At 37.2% G+C, this 19,379-nt stretch overlaps 2 protein-coding genes across 5 annotated transcripts in view; both read right to left on the reverse strand.

Annotated features, from left to right (window-relative positions):
- Positions 1-936, reverse strand: part of LOC145898347 (sushi, von Willebrand factor type A, EGF and pentraxin domain-containing protein 1-like) — a 30,017-nt gene extending 29,081 nt beyond the window's left edge. Inside the window, exons 1-2 of the mRNA XM_082986774.1 lie at positions 799-936; positions 178-231 (exon numbers count right to left, since the gene is read on the reverse strand). Of these exons, the coding sequence (XP_082842900.1) occupies positions 178-208 (31 nt within the window). The 5' untranslated portion in view covers positions 209-231; positions 799-936. The remainder of the gene's footprint in view (positions 1-177; positions 232-798) is intronic.
- A 3,763-nt stretch (positions 937-4,699) lies between these two features.
- LOC145898901 (sushi, von Willebrand factor type A, EGF and pentraxin domain-containing protein 1-like) lies at positions 4,700-19,219 on the reverse strand. 4 transcript variants are annotated; one of them, XM_082987557.1, is made up of 27 exons: positions 19,014-19,219; positions 18,502-18,557; positions 17,926-17,979; positions 17,328-17,436; positions 16,703-16,773; positions 16,538-16,594; positions 15,793-15,906; positions 15,517-15,699; positions 15,204-15,386; positions 14,822-15,004; positions 14,464-14,646; positions 12,587-12,772; positions 12,237-12,428; positions 11,934-12,125; positions 10,963-11,139; positions 10,621-10,800; positions 10,221-10,364; positions 9,202-9,378; positions 8,860-9,039; positions 8,337-8,513; positions 7,995-8,174; positions 7,472-7,648; positions 7,130-7,309; positions 6,607-6,783; positions 6,265-6,444; positions 5,522-5,710; positions 4,700-5,339 (listed from the first exon to the last, which is right to left on the reverse strand). In XM_082987557.1, the coding sequence occupies exons 1-27, from the start codon at positions 19,181-19,183 to the stop codon at positions 5,161-5,163; spliced, it is 4,230 nt and encodes a 1,409-aa protein (XP_082843683.1). In that variant the 5' UTR covers positions 19,184-19,219; the 3' UTR covers positions 4,700-5,160. The 4 variants fall into 4 exon arrangements, with proteins under 4 accessions (XP_082843683.1, XP_082843682.1, XP_082843684.1 ...); XM_082987556.1 differs by having other exon boundaries at positions 10,173-10,364; XM_082987558.1 differs by lacking the exon at positions 19,014-19,219 and having other exon boundaries at positions 4,701-5,339; positions 10,173-10,364; positions 18,502-18,662.
- Positions 19,220-19,379: the final 160 nt, after the last annotated feature.

A 19,379-nucleotide genomic window follows, 5' to 3' on the forward strand; every position in this document is an offset into this window, starting at 1 on the left:
AAGCCACCTTTATCCTGTACTGGTTTGAAGAAACATCTTAATCAAATGTGCACTCACAAAACCAACTTCTGCCAACATAAATCTCGGGACAAAAGCAGCTATTCTTTATGTGGAAAATTAACTGCAAACCAAACACTTTAAGCATTCATAATTTAGAAATACATTACCACAACTAACCAGTTGGGTTTGAAGGGTTGACTGTTGGCATGAAATCAGTTCTTGTCACACGAGCTAAAGAAAAAGCTTTCATGTTATGATTCTTTTGCTTCTGTATCAGAGGTAACTTGCTTCTGTATTAAAACCATGGCACACAGGGCCATATGTGGCCCATCAGCAGGTTTGCGTTCCAACACAACAATTTCCAAACATACATAAGTGTACTAACTTTTGATGAAATTGGCAACTGGTTTAAAATTTATGTCTAAAACGAGGGCAGTGTAACACCATTTGTGGAAGCAGTTACAATGCAAGGATTTTTTCTATATTATACAACCATCATTAATAACCCAGACGCTTTTCTTGCATGCACTCATTGTAGTACTGATGATGAACGCAGTTAGTGTTCGAAAAGTTTACTAATGAATAACAGCATTTTAGCTTTGGCTTTCATTTTCAAAGTTATAAACTCCAAATATTTTGCACCCAACCATCATCAACAAAGACAAATTTGGCAAAAACGTTTTGTAAATACATACATGGCCAAATTATTTTGGATCTTTACAAATAAATTTGTTGAATCACAAATTGCCAACAAACGTTATTAAATATAATCCAATAAAATGTAAACAACATTCTAACCTCTCTGGTAGCATCTCTGCTGAAGGAAGCTTTGTGTTCCATCATAGCAACAATTCCTATGAGCAACTTTTGATCAATTGGTTGGTATTTTATTAATTAATTTTGATTACACTGTATTTAATTGTTATCATGTTTCATGTTTGTTTTGATCTACAACCGAAAAACACATCGCAGAAACTAAATGCTTTCATGTGGATTCTTAACCTACTGTATGCACTTCTTAAATCCCGATTCATGCAATCATTTTAAATTTTTCTGCTTCAGTTTATTTTCCCGCTTAAACATAAAAAATATTTTTTCTTATCGTGCCTCTGATGGTATGTTTTTTGTTTGTATCTTTTCTTCCTGGGGGCAAAAGCTCAGAAAGTGCTGACGCAAAACTCACGCATATGAGTTAGGGAAAGTACCTACCGTTGCCTGAGGGCACGACGCATGACAAGATAGTTTTAGACGAGTTAAGCTGTTGGCAAAATTTTTATCTTCGTTTCTTATCAGTGCAGTCGATTGCGGCCAAACTTGGCCGAGATTTTAAACAGGGCGTTTAACCCAACCACAAACCCAACATACTTTCGTCCTTAGTCCGGCGAGCCGAGATCAAGTTTGTTTTCCGACTCACCTTGCGAGGCATTGGATTCTGTTTGCGACTTCGAAGCTGCAGATTCTCCGAGAAACCACAGAAACATCGCAAGTCAAAGTTGGTTGTTGTGTGCGCAGAGGCACAAAGTTTGCGAATAAACAAAACATGAAAAACGTCCATTTCAGATTAAGCGTCCGTTGTATCATCATGATGGATTCCACCATTGTTTATTGCGTTGATGGTCAGTCGAACCACTGTTGATATTTAAACCCGACGCCGAACCACCTCCAGATTGCAGCCCTTCTATTGTTCCGCGGTGAAACTTCCTCCGCCCAAACCACACGAAAATTGTGGCTTATTATAAATTAACCCGTCGATTTGCCTGAATCTTGTGGATCTGAAAAAGAAGCAACAAAAAAACCTGTTTTTTCCTTGAATGAGAAACACGCGCGTCCTAATTTTATTTTTTTATTTACAATACGCCAAACTTTATTGTTTTTTTTTAACTTATTCAGATATAAAATAGGTTTGCGCCCAGGATTGTAAATATTGAAACACATGAAGAAGAAAAACTGGAATTTTTCTGTTTCGCCCTCGTGAAAAAGTTTGGCGCAATATAAACTCCAGACACCAACAACTGCCTACATTGAGTAATTTGAATGTAAACGCTACACAATGAGCAGACGTGGCCATAATTGTAAATAACCACAACACACAACACGTGTAGGGTAGCGTAGCGTAGCCCGTATGGTTGATTGGGTCGAAAACATGCGGAAGACTCCATCCTGATAAGATTGCGTCCGTGGTATCGCAAACTTTGCTAATCCTCATACTGTAAGTTCTACGTAAATGTACTTCTAGCTCGGCTTGCCTTAACCCCTTGGCTTCTTCGGACAGAGTTTGCATAATCCTGAGAAACATAAGACGGACAATTTTCACGCAATACTTGCCACAATAATGCGTGAGGGCTTGAGGCGATGACGTCCAGCTGTGACTGCCGCGGGTAGCTCGGGCCGGCACAGCGTTTACCTCAGCGCCGACGTCTACTTATTTTAGAAACCGTCGATGACTCTCCACCTCGACTGATGTGTTTGGGAGCGGACGGACGAGATTGGGGTGTGAACCCTTCCAACTTACTCTTCGATTATATTAGAACACCAGGTTCAATTGAACGACTTTTCACCTGTGAAATTTGTTTTAAGGCGACGGCAAAACGTTTCAACAAACAGATTTGAACAGAAAACTGACGGTGGGTGCAGATTTTGTGGCGTGGTTGAAACATGTCCTAATAACTGAAAGTCGATAGACGCAGTTTGGCGAACATAAGACAATGAAACAAATTAGTTTGTAAATTGCGATAGACGTAATAAATACTAACTTACTATTTGCATCTGGGTTGGTTGAACGAAAATTATTGACAAGATGGGGGAGAGAAAAACGTTCAAATTACTTTCAAACGGAAACCACATCACAAAAAACAGTTCGAAATATCACCTTAGTTGCCGGCGGTTGTAGGGAAATCACCATGAGACGATCACGTGGTACAAGCAGACAAGGGAGGGTCTGTGACGGAACAAGCAAATGGTAATCACACGCAAAAGTCATGTTTATTGAATCACACCCAACTGCAAATTGTGCAACATGTGTTTCAGATGCAAAAAGATACGAAATTATGGAAATGAAAGGCATTTGTGAATACAGTTAATCTTTTGATGCGATTCGCGAAGTCTGTTTCGCATTTTCGTCTTTTGCGATTAGTAAACGTTAATTTTACTCTACAGCTTTAACTGAATTGAGATGAGCTGCACCGGATAATACACCTAAATATGCCGGGTCACAGATATAGTATTTACGGCATACAAACACACAATAGTTTTGCAAATCACACGTTTGTTAACTCTCCTGCACAAAAATATTCTTGCTGGTTTGTATTGTAAATAACTCTTAAGTGTCTCAATGACGCTAACGCGGGAGGAGTCTCTTGGGTTGTAATAATTTCTTCTACCTCGTCTTGCAAAGAAATCAGACCTTGGATAATTCTCCGAGTAATTATTGTATTGAAATCTGTTATATGATTCATTGAAACGGTACATTACAACTCTTTAATATAATAAGCAATGTGGAGCCAATAATATGAATTGCGTATAAGCTGCAGACAGATGGCCACAGTTTCGACCTAAAAGGTCTGATCAGTACAGCTGGTGTGACTATCAGACGACTTTGCTGACCAAACTGCACTGATCAGACCTTTTAGGTCGAAACAGTGGCCATCTGTCTGCAGCTTATCTTCAATATAATGTTGATAGAATCCAAACGAATATAATATAATAAGCTTATCAGGTAAACACTGGGCTTTTTTAAAGCTCTCCATTCTGAACGCTGATTGGTCAATAATGTCACGTGATATCATGAGGCGCTTGAAGTAATATAATACAAGAACATAGGTGTGATGTGACATAAGCATAGGAGAACATTTTATGTGGTAAACAGGATATTGAATGAATCACTTTACTCGAGAACATTCGATGGACAAATCGTTTGGGTCACATTATAGGATTATGCAATACTTGTGCAAAGCTGCACGCAGAACATTACGCAATACAAGCACTGGTTTCTGTGACGTATGATCAGTATGTTGTCCCACACTTCACACGGGTGGTTACCCTATTCGTGACGACCTCATACAAAATCAACGCATAGATTTGTCGTTTTGGAAATGTTTTTATGTTTATAAGTGCAAAAAAAAGCCATAATATTGCAAAGCTGCAGACAGGGTGTGTACACGCACTGTTTCGACCTGTAAGGTCTCATCAGTGCAGCTGTTGAGTGGCACTGTGCTAGCTTTCACACTAGCAGGCACACTAGTCTCCACTTTATGGTACCTTTCGGTCAACGTCGATCTGCAGGGCACCCTATACTAGGTACCGAACAACAGAGACTTTTTATGTTTAGTTGCCCAATATGTCGGCAAAATGGAAGGCCTAACTTTTAGTCAGTGATGTTTCGCAATGATTTACTCCCAACTAATATTTGTTTGACTTACGTTAAGACAACCTTAACAAAGCAGAATCTCCAGTTATTAACTATATTTGCTATGCTGGTAAAACACACACTTCAATTACGGTTCGAGACAGCAGGATTTGATTGATGAGTCCAGTCGGGTAATTTGGAACCGAAAATATCACAGGAATCAACACGCTTGTGGACATATTGACACTGTGGGTTATCACGGGTTAAACATGCAAGTGTTTTCTCCAGTCGGGTTTGACCACGTCCCGTCACACTGGCTAATGTTTTCGACATTATATAACGGAGGGATCGGATTACATGGAGTTACCCTACCTAAGTATGGTTAACCAAACCACATTCAACACAATTGTTTATTCCACTCATTACACTGCTGCAAGGAAGGGTTGATTGTGGGTAATAATGTGTGTATAGGGGATACGATGTAAATTAAAGAATTATCAGTGCCTGAAAACGTCAAGAATCACCACAAAGCAGGTTGGAGGCTTAAATCTAAAACAGCGTCATTAATCGAGTGTTACAAAAAAAACGTTAATTCGCCAAATTTATCAAGGACCAAGTCTCCCTGACATTCTTATGTACAACATAAAGTTGATGATTATCTGTGGAAAATATTCACTCTTAGGTCATATAAAAAAAAACTGATCATGGACATCTGCACTAAACTTGCAATTCAATGACTGTAATTCCACCACTCTGCAGGTTTAATCGAATTAACAAGTGGGTGGTTAGTTTTATGACAATGTCAACGTTCAAGGTCACGGGGTGCAAATGTTCGCTGAGTTCGGGTCCAACCACAGCCCGTTGCTCTGACAGAGATTATATTCTGGAGCGGTTGAAGGACATTCAAACTTGATGCGATCACAAACATCATATGATGCTTTCGGTGTACCTGACATCGTGCCCATAGCAGGTGGGGGAGGAGCACTTCCACAACCTAGCCAAGATTAATAGGAAAGATTTATTAAACAAACAGAACAATGTCGTTCTGTTCTAGTTTGGGAAGAATAGTTGATTTAAAAACAATCAAAATACAAAATAAAACCTTATTTTTTACCTCTTGTATTAAAATGAATGCAGAATTTAATAAACAACCTGAACACAAAGTTTTAATCCAACCTGAAGGTTGGCAGAACGGAAGTTGAGACCATGTGCCAGTTTGTGAACATGTGACAATGTTATTCCCAACCAAGGAATAAGTGGTTGAACCAGATAAGATGCAACTATACGTCACAAACTCTGTAGGTGAGTATTCCATTTGATCAACTGTAAATTGTCCGTTTGCGATGTCTGGTGGTCTTGTGCACACTGGAATGTATGACATACTTGGATCGTGTTCAATAAAATGGTTCCCAACGCAATGTGTTTGAAATGAAAATGAGAACATTGACACTTATTAATATCAATAGGTTTTTTAAATTAATTTTCTATTGCCTAACTATAAAAACGAGAAACAATGCTTTTTTTAATTCCGTCACATTTTTCTTTCTCCACTATTATTTCGCCTTGCTGAGACTTCAACAATTTTCTACCAATCAGAAGACTTGTATTTGGCTTGACGTCATTCTACATATCTTCTGGAGGGTCATACTGTGAAATCTCCGCATGTCAAATTGTTACTGTTTGACTTTATAATGAACAAACGTAATTCGTCATTGTTAGTGACGTAAGTATTATTATTTCACTTGGTGCGACATTCATTAAAAGCAAGAAACCACGTGCCAGAAACAAGAGTTTCTTGTGAAAACCGATCGAAAAACTTTTGTCAAAAAAAAAGTTTTTGTAAATATTTCATGGGCACTCATATTTGATGCGGTCACACAGGTACACACAGGTTATGTACAATAGATATTTTAATAAACCTTTGGGTTGGCAGGAAGGGATTTCACTCCAAGTTTTGTCATTACAAGTAACTTGTGCAATTCCAAGCAGTGTGTGCGTTGTAGTATCAGTACAACTGTATGTAACCATATCACCAGAGTTATACTGATCCCGAACAGGAGTAAATGAGCCAGCAGCTATGTTTGGTGGTTTGTTGCATGCTAAAAAAATAAACAAAATTTCCCAGCCGTACAAACAACATATGGTTGTTAAAAACGTTTTTCACAAGGAGGAACCAACTGATTAAAATGGAAATACGTCAATGTATCTATTAAATATTATGTAGCAAATACTCTTGTTAAATACTCTAAAACTAATTTTACCTATCCTGACACAGCAGGGCATCTGACTCCAAGTCCCTGTCGCACCACATGTTATTGTACCATCCCCAACCAGTTCATGAGTGGATGCACACATGTATGTGATATCTGTACCCGGTGGATACCCACCTGTGATTGGACCAAAACTCCCTCCAGCAATAGAGGGTGGTTCATTGCATGCTTGAAAAACATTGCATGGTTGTCATGGTAATAGCAGTTAAAACAACAAACTTCACTCTTTCAATGGAGATTAACATGCTGTTATTTAACCACTTAGATCCTAGCTATTTGATTTTGAACATTCGTAAAAATCATATTTAAACCCACCAAAAGCACTTTATACATGCAAGGAAATTAGGAATTTCTTTTATTGATCGATTGTCACAAAAAAACAAGAGTTTCTTGTGAAAACCGATCGAAAAACTTTCGTCAAAAAAAAAGTTTTTGTAAATATTTCATGGGCACTCATATTTGATGCGGTCACACAGGTACACACAGGTTATATACAATAGATATTTTAATAAACCTTTGGGTTGACAGGAAGGGATTTCACTCCAAGTTTTGTCGTTACAAGTAACTTCTGCAGTTCCAAGCAGTGTGTGTGTTGTAGTATCAGAACAACTGTATGTAACCATATCACCAGAGTTATACTGATCCCGAACAGGAGTAAATGAGCCAGCAGCTATGTTTGGTGGTTTGTTGCATGCTAAAAAAATAAACAAAATTTCCCAGCCGTACAAACAACATATGGATGTTAAAAACGTTTTTCACAAGGAGGAACCAACTGATTAAAATGAAAATACGTCAATGTATCTATTAAATATTATGTAGCAAATACTCTTGTTAAATACTGTAAAACTAATTTCACCTATCCTGACACAGCAGGGCATCTGACTCCAAGTCCCTGTCGCACCACATGTTATTGTACCATCCCCAACCAGTTCATGAGTGGATGCACACATGTATGTGATATCTGTACCCGGTGGATACCCACCTGTGATTGGACCAAAACTCCCTCCAGCAATAGAGGGTGGTTCATTGCATGCTTGAAAAACATTGCATGGTTGTCATGGTAATAGCAGTTAAAACAACAAACTTCACTCTTTCAATGGAGATTAACATGCTGTTATTTAACCACTTAGATCCTAGCTATTTGATTTTGAACATTCGCAAAAATCATATTTAAACCCACCAAACGCACTTTATACATGCAAGGAAATTAGGAATTTCTTTTATTGATCGATTGTCACAAAAAAACAAGAGTTTCTTGTGAAAACCGATCGAAAAACTTTTGTCAAAAAAAAAGTTTTTGTAAATATTTCATGGGCACTCATATTTGATGCGGTCACACAGGTACACACAGGTTATGTACAATAGATATTTTAATAAACCTTTGGGTTGGCAGGAAGGGATTTCACTCCAAGTTTTGTCATTACAAGTAACTTCTGCAGTTCCAAGCAGTGTGTGTGTTGTAGTATCAGTACAACTGTATGTAACCATATCACCAGAGTTATACTGATCCCGAACAGGAGTAAATGAGCCAGCAGCTATGTTTGGTGGTTTGTTGCATGCTAAAAAAATAAACAAAATTTCCCAGCCGTACAAACAACACATGGATGTTAAAAACGTTTTTCACAAGGAGGAACCAACTGATTAAAATGGAAATACGTCAATGTATCTATTAAATATTATGTAGCAAATACTCTTGTTAAATACTCTAAAACTAATTTTACCTATCCTGACACAGCAGGGCATCTGACTCCAAGTCCCTGTCGCACCACATGTTATTGTACCATCCCCAACCAGTTCATGAGTGGATGCACACATGTATGTGATATCTGTACCCGGTGGATACCCACCTGTGATTGGACCAAAACTCCCTCCAGCAATAGAGGGTGGTTCATTGCATGCTTGAAAAACATTGCATGGTTGTCATGGTAATAGCAGTTAAAACAACAAACTTCACTCTTTCAATGGAGATTAACATGCTGTTATTTAACCACTTAGATCCTAGCTATTTGATTTTGAACATTCGTAAAAATCATACTTAAACCCACCAAAAGCACTTTATACATGCAAGGAAATTAGGAATTTCTTTTATTGATCGATTGTCACAAAAAAACAAGAGTTTCTTGTGAAAACCGATCGAAAAACTTTCGTCAAAAAAAAAGTTTTTGTAAATATTTCATGGGCACTCATATTTGATGCGGTCACACAGGTACACACAGGTTATATACGATAGATATTTTAATAAACCTTTGGGTTGACAGGAAGGGATTTCACTCCAAGTTTTGTCGTTACAAGTAACTTCTGCAGTTCCAAGCAGTGTGTGTGTTGTAGTATCAGTACAACTGTATGTAACCATATCACCAGAGTTATACTGATCCCGAACAGGAGTAAATGAGCCAGCAGCTATGTTTGGTGGTTTGTTGCATGCTAAAAAAATAAACAAAATTTCCCAGCCGTACAAACAACATATGGATGTTAAAAACGTTTTTCACAAGGAGGAACCAACTGATTAAAATGGAAATACGTCAATGTATCTATTAAATATTATGTAGCAAATACTCTTGTTAAATACTCTAAAACTAATTTCACCTATCCTGACACAGCAGGGCATCTGACTCCAAGTCCCTGTCGCACCACATGTTATTGTACCATCCCCAACCAGTTCATGAGTGGATGCACACATGTATGTGATATCTGTACCCGGTGGATACCCACCTGTGATTGGACCAAAACTCCCTCCAGCAATAGAGGGTGGTTCATTGCATGCTGAAAAAAGTCACTGGTAAACAAATAAAAAAATATATACATTTTGGATATTTTTGAGTCTGCTAAAATCAGTGGTTCTAAAACTTTTTTGGTCAGGCTCTCGTTGCATTATTTATTAAAACTTACGCCCCCTCTCCTAGACAAAATCTAATTCAAGACAGCATTTTGATTATTTTTAGAACCAATTATTACTGGAGGGATGGGTAATATTACTGGAGGGCTTTGCTTTCAAACCAGATGTTTCAGGACGCATATTGGTAATTCTATGAAAATAAGCTTTGGTGGCGCGAAATGCCCACCGTATAGACCTCTGTCACAATGGAAGGTGCACGTCGCAGAGCAAACCAGGGATGCATAGGGTTCAATTTTCTGGTGGAATGAAATGAACGCGAATTCTAGGGTGTCTGGGGCAGTTTTATTGGGGTTTTGGAGTATTTCCAATCAACTAGTTACTGATGAAACATATCGTGAAAATGGAGCAAAAAATTCTGACGGTATTTGTGCAAAAATGAATCATTTAGGTGGTCGATCATTCGTGATTTTTCGAAAGATCCATGCCAGATCAACAAATTTTGATCAAAATTAGTCTCTAGAAAAATGGTTTAGCCACCCCCTGGATGCATTTGCCCCTATGGTTAGTCAATATTTTGACAAACAAAGCAACAACAACTGGAACTGGATTTTGCAGAAAAATGAATCGTTTAACTGCCCACTCCCTATGGGGGAGGGGCGTCATTCCATTTTAAGAACTCCTGACTAATTCACTTAAATAAAGAACAACAACTCTAACAAACACTTATGTGCAGGACATGACGGCAACGAAGCACCAGTTAAAGACCAACTTCCATCATTCTGGCAAGTATTCATTGTGGTCCCAGTTGGTGTTTCACCATTAACACATGTGTAAGTGACCATTTCTCCTTCTCCATACACATCCTTGATTGGACTATATGTTCCACCAGTAATGGTTGGTGGTGGTTGACATTCTAATTCATTAAATTATACTTTTATGTCACCAGACCTTTGATTTGTACAAAATTAGTTATTTAATAAGTTAAATGCATACTACTATTATTAACTCGTTACAATGATTTAAGCTTACTAAGTAGTGCCTTAACCATACCTATATACCGAAAAACTTTTGTAAAAAAAAAAAGTTTTTGTAAATATTTCATGGACACTCATATTTGATGCGGTCACACAGGTACACACAGGTTATATACAATAGATATTTTAATAAACCTTTGGGTTGGCAGGAAGGGATTTCACTCCAAGTTTTGTCGTTACAAGTAACTTGTGCAGTTCCAAGCAGTATGTGTGTTGTAGTATCAGAACAACTGTATGTAACCATATCACCAGAGTTATACTGATCCCGAACAGGAGTAAATGAGCCAGCAGCTATGTTTGGTGGTTTGTTGCATGCTAAAAAAATAAACAAAATTTCCCAGCCGTACAAACAACACATGGATGTTAAAAACGTTTTTCACAAGGAGGAACCAACTGATTAAAATGGAAATACGTCAATGTATCTATTAAATATTATGTAGCAAATACTCTTGTTAAATACTCTAAAACTAATTTCACCTATCCTGACACAGCAGGGCATCTGACTCCAAGTCCCTGTAGCACCACATGTTATTGTACCATCCCCAACCAGTTCATGAGTGGATGCACACATGTATGTGATATCTGTACCCGGTGGATACCCACCTGTGATTGGACCAAAACTCCCTCCAGCAATAGAGGGTGGTTCGTTGCATGCTGAAAAAAGTCACTGGTAAACAAATAAAAAAATATATACATTTTGGATATTTTTGAGTCTGCTAAAATCAGTGGTTCTAAAACTTTTTTGGTCAGGCTCTCGTTGCATTATTTATTAAAACTTCCGCCCCCTCTCCTAGAAAAAAATCTAATTCAAGACAGCATTTTGATTATTTTTAGAACCAATTATTACTGGAGGGATGGGTAATATTACTGGAGGGCTTTGCTTTCAAACCAGATGTTTCAGGACGCATATTGATATTTCTATGAAAATAAGCTTTGGTGGCGGAAAACGCCCACCTTATAGACCTCTGTCACAATGGAAGGTGCACGTCACAGAGCAAACCAGGGATGCATAGGGGTCAATTTTCTGGTTGAATGAAATGAACGCGAATTCTAGGGTGTCTGGGGCAGTTTTATTGGGGTTTTGGAGTATTTCCAATCAACTAGTTACTGATGAAACATATCGTGAAAATGGAGCAAAAAATTCTGACGGTATTTGTGCAAAAATGAATCATTTAGGTGGTCGATCATTCGTGATTTTTCGAAAGATCCATGCCAGATCAACAAATTTTGATCAAAATTAGTCTCTAGAAAAATGGTTTAGCCACCTCTGGATGCATTTGCCCCTATGGTTAGTCAATATTTTGACAAACAAAGCAACAACAACTGGAACTGGATTTTGCAGAAAAATGAATCGTTTAACTGCCCACTCCCTATGGGGGAGGGGCGTCATTCCATTTTAAGAACCCCTGACTAATTCACTTAAATAAAGAACAACAACTCTAACAAACACTTATGTGCAGGACATGACGGCAACGAAGCACCAGTTAAAGACCAACTTCCATCATTCTGGCAAGTATTCATGGTTGTGCCAGTTGGTGTTGAACCGTCGTTACATGAGTAAGTAACTTGTTGATTTTCAGCATAAAAGTCTTTTACTAGTGCCAAGGAACCATGATCAATCGCTGGAGGTGAATAACAAACTACAAACAAAAACACAATCACAACAAAATCATATTATGTGGCATCTGGTACTTTGTTCAAGCCAAATGTGAAAGTTAAAAGTTTTACATTTATTTCAATACAAAGCATACCTGCACCACATGTTGGTAGATTAGCACCAGCTACAGTTAAAGACCATGTGCCTGAACTTAAACATTGATTCATTGTGGTCCCGGTTGGTGTTTCACCATTAACACATGTGTAAGTGACCATTTCTCCTTCTCCATACACATCCTTGATTGGACTATATGTTCCACCAGTAATGGTTGGTGGTGGTTGACATTCTAATTCATCAAATTATACTTTTATGTCACCAGACCTTTGATTTGTACAAAATTAGTGATTTAATAAGTTAAATGCATACTACTATTATTTACTCGTTACAATGATTTAAGCTTACTAAGTAGTGCTTTAACCATACCTATTTGTGTTTGTGACTTACGCGCACGACAGGTTGGTAAAGAAGCACCTGTTACCGACCAAGTTCCATCATTCTGACAAATGTTTGTGGTTGAACTAGCTGGTGTTGAACCATCATCACATAAGTAAGTTGCCACATCATTTTCATTGTATGTTTGCTTCACGGGTTCAAATGAGCCATGGTCAATTGAAGGAGGTGGAAAGCACACTGAAACACAAACAACCATCATGGCACTAACCATTACAATCATTATGATAACAACCATTAAACATCATTACAGCAATCATCACAACCAACAAGATACCAACCATCACAATCAACATGATACCAACCATCACAATCAAAAAGATACCAATTATCACAACCATCATGTCACTCACCATCACAACAAACAAGATACCAACCATCGCAACCAACAAAATACCAACCATCACAATCTACATGATACCAACCATCACAATCAACAAGATACAAATCACCACAACCATCATGTCACTCACCATCACAAACAACAAGATACCAACCATCGCAACCAACAAGATACCAACCATCACAACCAACAAGATACCAACCATCACAACCAACAAGATACCAACCATCACAACCAACAAGATACCAACCATCACAATCAACAAGATACCAACCATCACAACCAACAAGATACCAACCATCACAACCAACAAGATACCAACCATCACAATCAACAAGATACCAACCATCACAATCTACATGATACCAACCATCACAATCAACATGATACAAAACACCACAACCATCATGATACAAAACACCACAACCATCATGATACAAAACACCACAACCATCATGTCACTCACCATCACAACCAACATGATACCAACCATCACAACTAACAAAATACCAACCATCACAACTAACAAAATACCAACCATCACAATCAACAAGATACAAATCACCACAACCATCATGTCACTCACCATCACAAACAACAAGATACCAACCATCGCAAGCAACAAGATACCAACCATCACAACCAACAAGATACCAACCATCACAACCAACAAGATACCAACCATCACAACCAACAAGATACCAACCATCACAACCAACAAGATACCAACCATCACAACCAACAAGATACCAACCATCACAACCAACAAGATACCAACCATCACAACCAACAAGATACCAACCATCACAATCAACAAGATACCAATCATCACAACCATCATGATACAAATCACCACAACCATCATGTCACTCACCATCACAACCAACAAGATACCAACCATCACAACTAACAAGATACCAACCATTACAGCCAACAAGATACCAACCATCATAATCAACAAGATACAAATCACCACAACCATCATGATACAAATCACCACAACCATCATGTCACTCACCATCACAACCAACAAGATACCAACCATCACAACCAACAAGATACCAACCATCACAATCATCATAATACCAACCATCACAATCAACAAAATACCAACCATCACAACCAACAAGATACCAACCATCACAATCATCATAATACCAACCATCACAATCAACAAGATACCAACCATCACAACCAACAAGATACCAACCATCACAACCAACAAGATACCAACCATCACAATCAACATGATACCAACCATCACAACCATCATGATACAAATCACCACAACCATCATGTCACTCACCATCACAACCAACAAGATACCAACCATCACAACCAACAAGATACCAACCATCACAACCAACATGATACCAACCATCACAACTAACAAAATACCAACCATCACAACCAACAAGATACCAACCATCACAACCAACATGATACCAACCATCACAACAAACAAGATACCAACCATCACAACCAATTTATTTTATAATTTATTTAAATAAAAATAAGTTTACAATACTTTTAATGTCTTCCACACATGTTGGAGTTGCAGACCAAGCTTTGTTAAGTTGACAAGTTGAAACAGGTGAACCATGCATTATGTAGTTGTTGTTGCACTGGTAAGTAACAGAGTCACCAGGACGAAATGTGCCACTAGGTGGATCCACTGAGCCCATTGTAATACTTGGAGGGTTTGGACAAACTAAAATCAACAAACAATTTCTCAACAAAATATATTTGACTTTTCTGGCTGAGAACAGAGCTTAGCACCATACTTTAAAGGACATTTCTTGTTAAAGACCATTCCCATTTAACAGGTTTTATTCAAACCATATTTACAAACATTAGCATGATTATTTTATTCCAGATCCACCAACCTATTAAACTACAACTTTGTGAGTTTGGCGGATTCCATGTTTTATCATCTTGGCATGTGATTTCTATGGCTCCAATCAGCTCATACCCAAACAGACATGTGTAACTCACACTTACACCAGGGACGAAACGGGAATTGACTGGACTGTAACTTCCACCAGATACAGAAATGGGTGTTGGGCATTCTGTTGAACAAAATGTTAGTAATACTTCTATTTGCATAGCAGGACATTTTGTGAAGGGTTGCAGATAGTTGGTGAAAAAATATGAATATAATATATCTTAATTTTTTTATCTATTTGATTTATCATTTTGAAATCAACAGGATATTAGACAGATTTAACCCTTAATAATTAAACTAAATGATCATTTGTAATAGATGACCTCTGAGTAGACATTGTGGCGGAGTTGATTCACTCCATTCCCCATCTGACTTGCACAAGTTTACATTATTCCCCGATATGTCGTATCCGTTATTACATAAATATGTCACTGCTGTACCAGGGTAGTAAGTGAATTGATTTGGAGAATAACTTCCCTGATTTAATGTTGGTGGAAAGCCACAAGCTGGAATGATAACAAAAAGATTTTCAATGATTCTTTTTGACCACCCTAACTTAATCAAGATAGACTACTTTTGGGATTTTTGATAAATGAGTCTCCTATACTTGGTTAGGTAGGAATGTAAGTTGCTTACTGTTGATCCGACATGAAGGAGCCACAGTTTTGGTCCATGTTCCATCATTTAAACAATCAATAGTTGGGTCACCTTCAAGAGTGTATGTATTTGGACATGTGTAAGTTACAGTGACTGGGAATTGGTAAGTTGGAAGCTGAGGTTGGTAGCTTCCTATTATAATCGCTGGCGGTGGCCCACATTCTGGAGATGAAATAAATATTTTAGTTTAAATGAAATAAATTTTGTGTGCATTTGGACAAAAAAACTTTAATATCGCGGATTGTTATGGATTACCTTTGTAGCAGAGATCCCCAAATGTGCCAGCAGGACAAACACAAGTAAAACCATTTATTTTGTCTTCACAACTTCCACCGTGCAAGCAGGGATTTGATTCACATTCATTGATATCTTAACATAATGGCAAATATTTCTCATAACAACATGACAAAATTAAGTTTGTTGTGCTTTCAAAAACTATGTCAACATGCAGTTCACTTATCAGCAAACCAATTAATTTCCCGCCCAATCTTGATTTTTTAATTTTTAAAAATATAAAATGTGTCACTCTTGATATACAATATGTTCACATAATACTTCGTATAGATGCAAAAAATATTTTGCACTTGGAAATAATTACTACATGTACAAGCTGGCACTGAACGTAAGCACATGTAATGCAAACTTTAGTGGGATAGTACAAGTATTGTTGCCAAATTTAAAGTAGTTTGTTGTGCTGGTAATTACATGTGATAAATTGCACTGCTATGAAGGAGCAGATTGAAGGTGAATTTCAATGAAACACTTGACCAAAGACAAGATAATGGCATGAAAAACTAAAAAAAGTGTTTGAAAAAAAATTTATTAACTTTTGACCCACAGTTTCAATTAATTGAAGATTTAATAGCACCATTTGGATCTTTTAATTTGCAAAACTTGTGGTATAATGGCTCTATGTTTTAATGAGTATCAGAAAGTTAAATGATGCAAAAATAAAAGTCAAAAAACATAGTTTTATTTAAAAATCAATTGGTTAAATTACCATCACACCTTGGGGGGTTGACAAAACCTGGAGGGCATTCAGTTCTCAACCGGATAACTGTAAATGTCAAGGTTTGGATTTAAATGTTTTAGTTTTAAATCCAATTAAACATTGCAATGTTGTGTAATAAAGGGTAGAGATTAACATGCTTCAATGCACACTGACCTTTATAAGATGTGTGGTAACAAAATCTCAAATCAGAATCCCAGCAACAAGTCCATCGCATACAGCTTACTCTATACACAATACAAAATAATTTAACTATTTTAAACAGATGTGAAAAATCGACAGGAGGATTCTATTCAAATATCACCCATTAATTTCTGGTGAAAGGGACTGAGATTCCTTGATATCATTTACAGACAAGGTGGAAAAAGGATGTGGAGATCAAATCAAATCTGAGAACAAAAAGGCCAGCCCTTGCTGTTGAAAACATTAACATGTTTTATTTATTTAACGTGAGCCTTATCTACGATCTGTGACATCAGTCAGGTCAGCTCCATACAATCCTGAACCTATACCAATCGCATCATCTTTAACTAATGATGACATAGGTTCTTGACGAAACATTTTAAACAAAAAAACATGTCAATGTTTTCAACAGTGTGGGGCGGCCTTTTTATTCTTAGAATTATGTTTAAATCCATTAATAGTTAATTAATAGGAATTGTTCTTCTGGCACTTAAGTTTCCACCATCTGGCGAGACTTCCTCAGGGTTATGTCCTATTAATTACTATGCCTAGCAGCAAGAATAACACTACATCTGTTAATCATGTTCCTAAATTAAACCTGCTTGTTAGAAATGGGGACCCACATCTTACACGAGTGGATGTTTCCTGACAAGTTGCTCGTTGGAAACGACTGCCTGGATAGTTGGGTTCTCCACCAAACTCAATAGCTTCAAATGGTTTATAAATAAATTAATATCTGATTTCATGCATGCTTGCTAATATTCACTACATGTGTTAAACTTTAAATGATATTTAGAGCAAGGGCTGAGGCAATATGCACATATGTTAAACATCAGTAACTAAACACCCTCACAAAATTGCAATTAAATATTAGTTAGATCACAAGGGTATAACAATATACAGCAAACTGTGGGAGAGTAGCTTATATGCCAGTTAATTTAAAATTTAATGATTTCATCATCCGCACACTTTTGCGAAAATTTACTAATAATTCGTACAATATAAATTTGCTAATGCATTACTATGTGTTGTAAAACGTTTTGATAATCTGCACAAATAACGAAAACTCCTCTGCAAAAGTTACAAACTTTTTAATCTGGCTTATATGAAGTGATTCTGCCTAAATCGACCCACGTAAGACATAACTGTTGCCACTAGTTCACTTTCTAGACTCATTTACTTGTTACATTACCAACCAGTTGGGTTTGAAGGGTTGAGTGTTGGCATGAAATGGGTACTTGTCCCACGAGCTGAAATATAAGATAATATTTCCCGTGGTCTAATATTTAAAACAACAATCAAGTTAGAACTTTGCAGAATTGATGCTACACAATATTATTATTTATTTAAAGCCTATAATGCTTGCTGGTGCACTGATTTTGTAAGAGACTGACTGGTAAATAAGTACCAGATTAAAAGTAGGCATAGACCAGAGACTGATACGGCAAATTAAAAAAACTCATTTAAAGCAAAATGGTACATTTTTGCCGGGGACTTTAGTTCTGCTATGGCAGTTTAGGAATCATGCATATATTTTTTTTTTTATGCTTATAACATAATAACCATGTTTTTTAAAATCATGTATGATAAACATTTACTTGGCCTTTTTTAAACTGAATACAGACAGCAACTGTTTTGACCATCTGTATGCAGCTCACAAAACTCGTATTATACGCTTCATGTTTATTTATTGGGCCATTAAATAATCTTTAATAGTGCTTTTAACTTTTAATGTTCACTAAAATGCCAATCTGCAATAACAATGCTGATACCTCTTTGATAGCATCTCAGCTGAGGAATCCGGTTTATTCCATCATAACAACAATTCCTAAAAACAACTTTTTATGAAGTTAAATTTGTTTGAAAAAAAGCTAAGAATGCGAAAAGTATGGAAGAAAATCAAAGCTTCCATTTGAAAAAATTCTGCTTGACCAATTTTATTTTCCCGCTTGAACACAAAAATCAAAAGTTTATTTAAGAAAACATGTGCTTTGGAAATCTTACAACACCCAATCATGAAGCAAGAAAAACAATGGAGTAATGAAAGCGATATTTTTTTATGACAAATATCCAAAGGAATGAAATGCTGACGCATGGTTTACATAAAAGGGGAAGCACCGGACATGGTGTGGATCCGAAGTTCTGTTTGTTGAGAAATGAACCTAACCAGTTGATGATTTCAAAGGTAAAACGTTACGGAATCACTGGCTTAACCCAACCATAAACCTGACATACTTTCGTCCTTAGCCCGGCGAGCCGAGATCAAGTTTGTTTTCCGACTCACCTTGCGAGGCATTGGATTCTGGTTGCGACTTCGAAGCTGCAGATTCTCCGAGAAACCACAGAAACATCGCAAGTCAAAGTTGGTTGTTGTGTGCGCAGAGGCACAAAGTATGCGAATAAACAAAACATGAAAAACGTCCATTTCAGATTAAGCGTCCGTTGTATGATCATGATGGATTCCAGAATGAAACTTTTGTTTTTGCAAAAAATTTGTTGCTAAAAAAACGATGTTCATTAAAATTTTGATCAGAGGTAAATAGACAGTATTACTGTTTCATATACAAAATATTCGCCTACTACACTGACCCAACTCGCACAAATACCGTGCAAGTTGCTACGCACATACGTTATGCATCAAATTTCTTCG

Source organism: Ascidia mentula, chromosome 4, assembly GCF_947561715.1.
Source record: "Ascidia mentula chromosome 4, kaAscMent1.1, whole genome shotgun sequence".
NCBI lineage: Eukaryota > Metazoa > Chordata > Ascidiacea > Phlebobranchia > Ascidiidae > Ascidia > Ascidia mentula.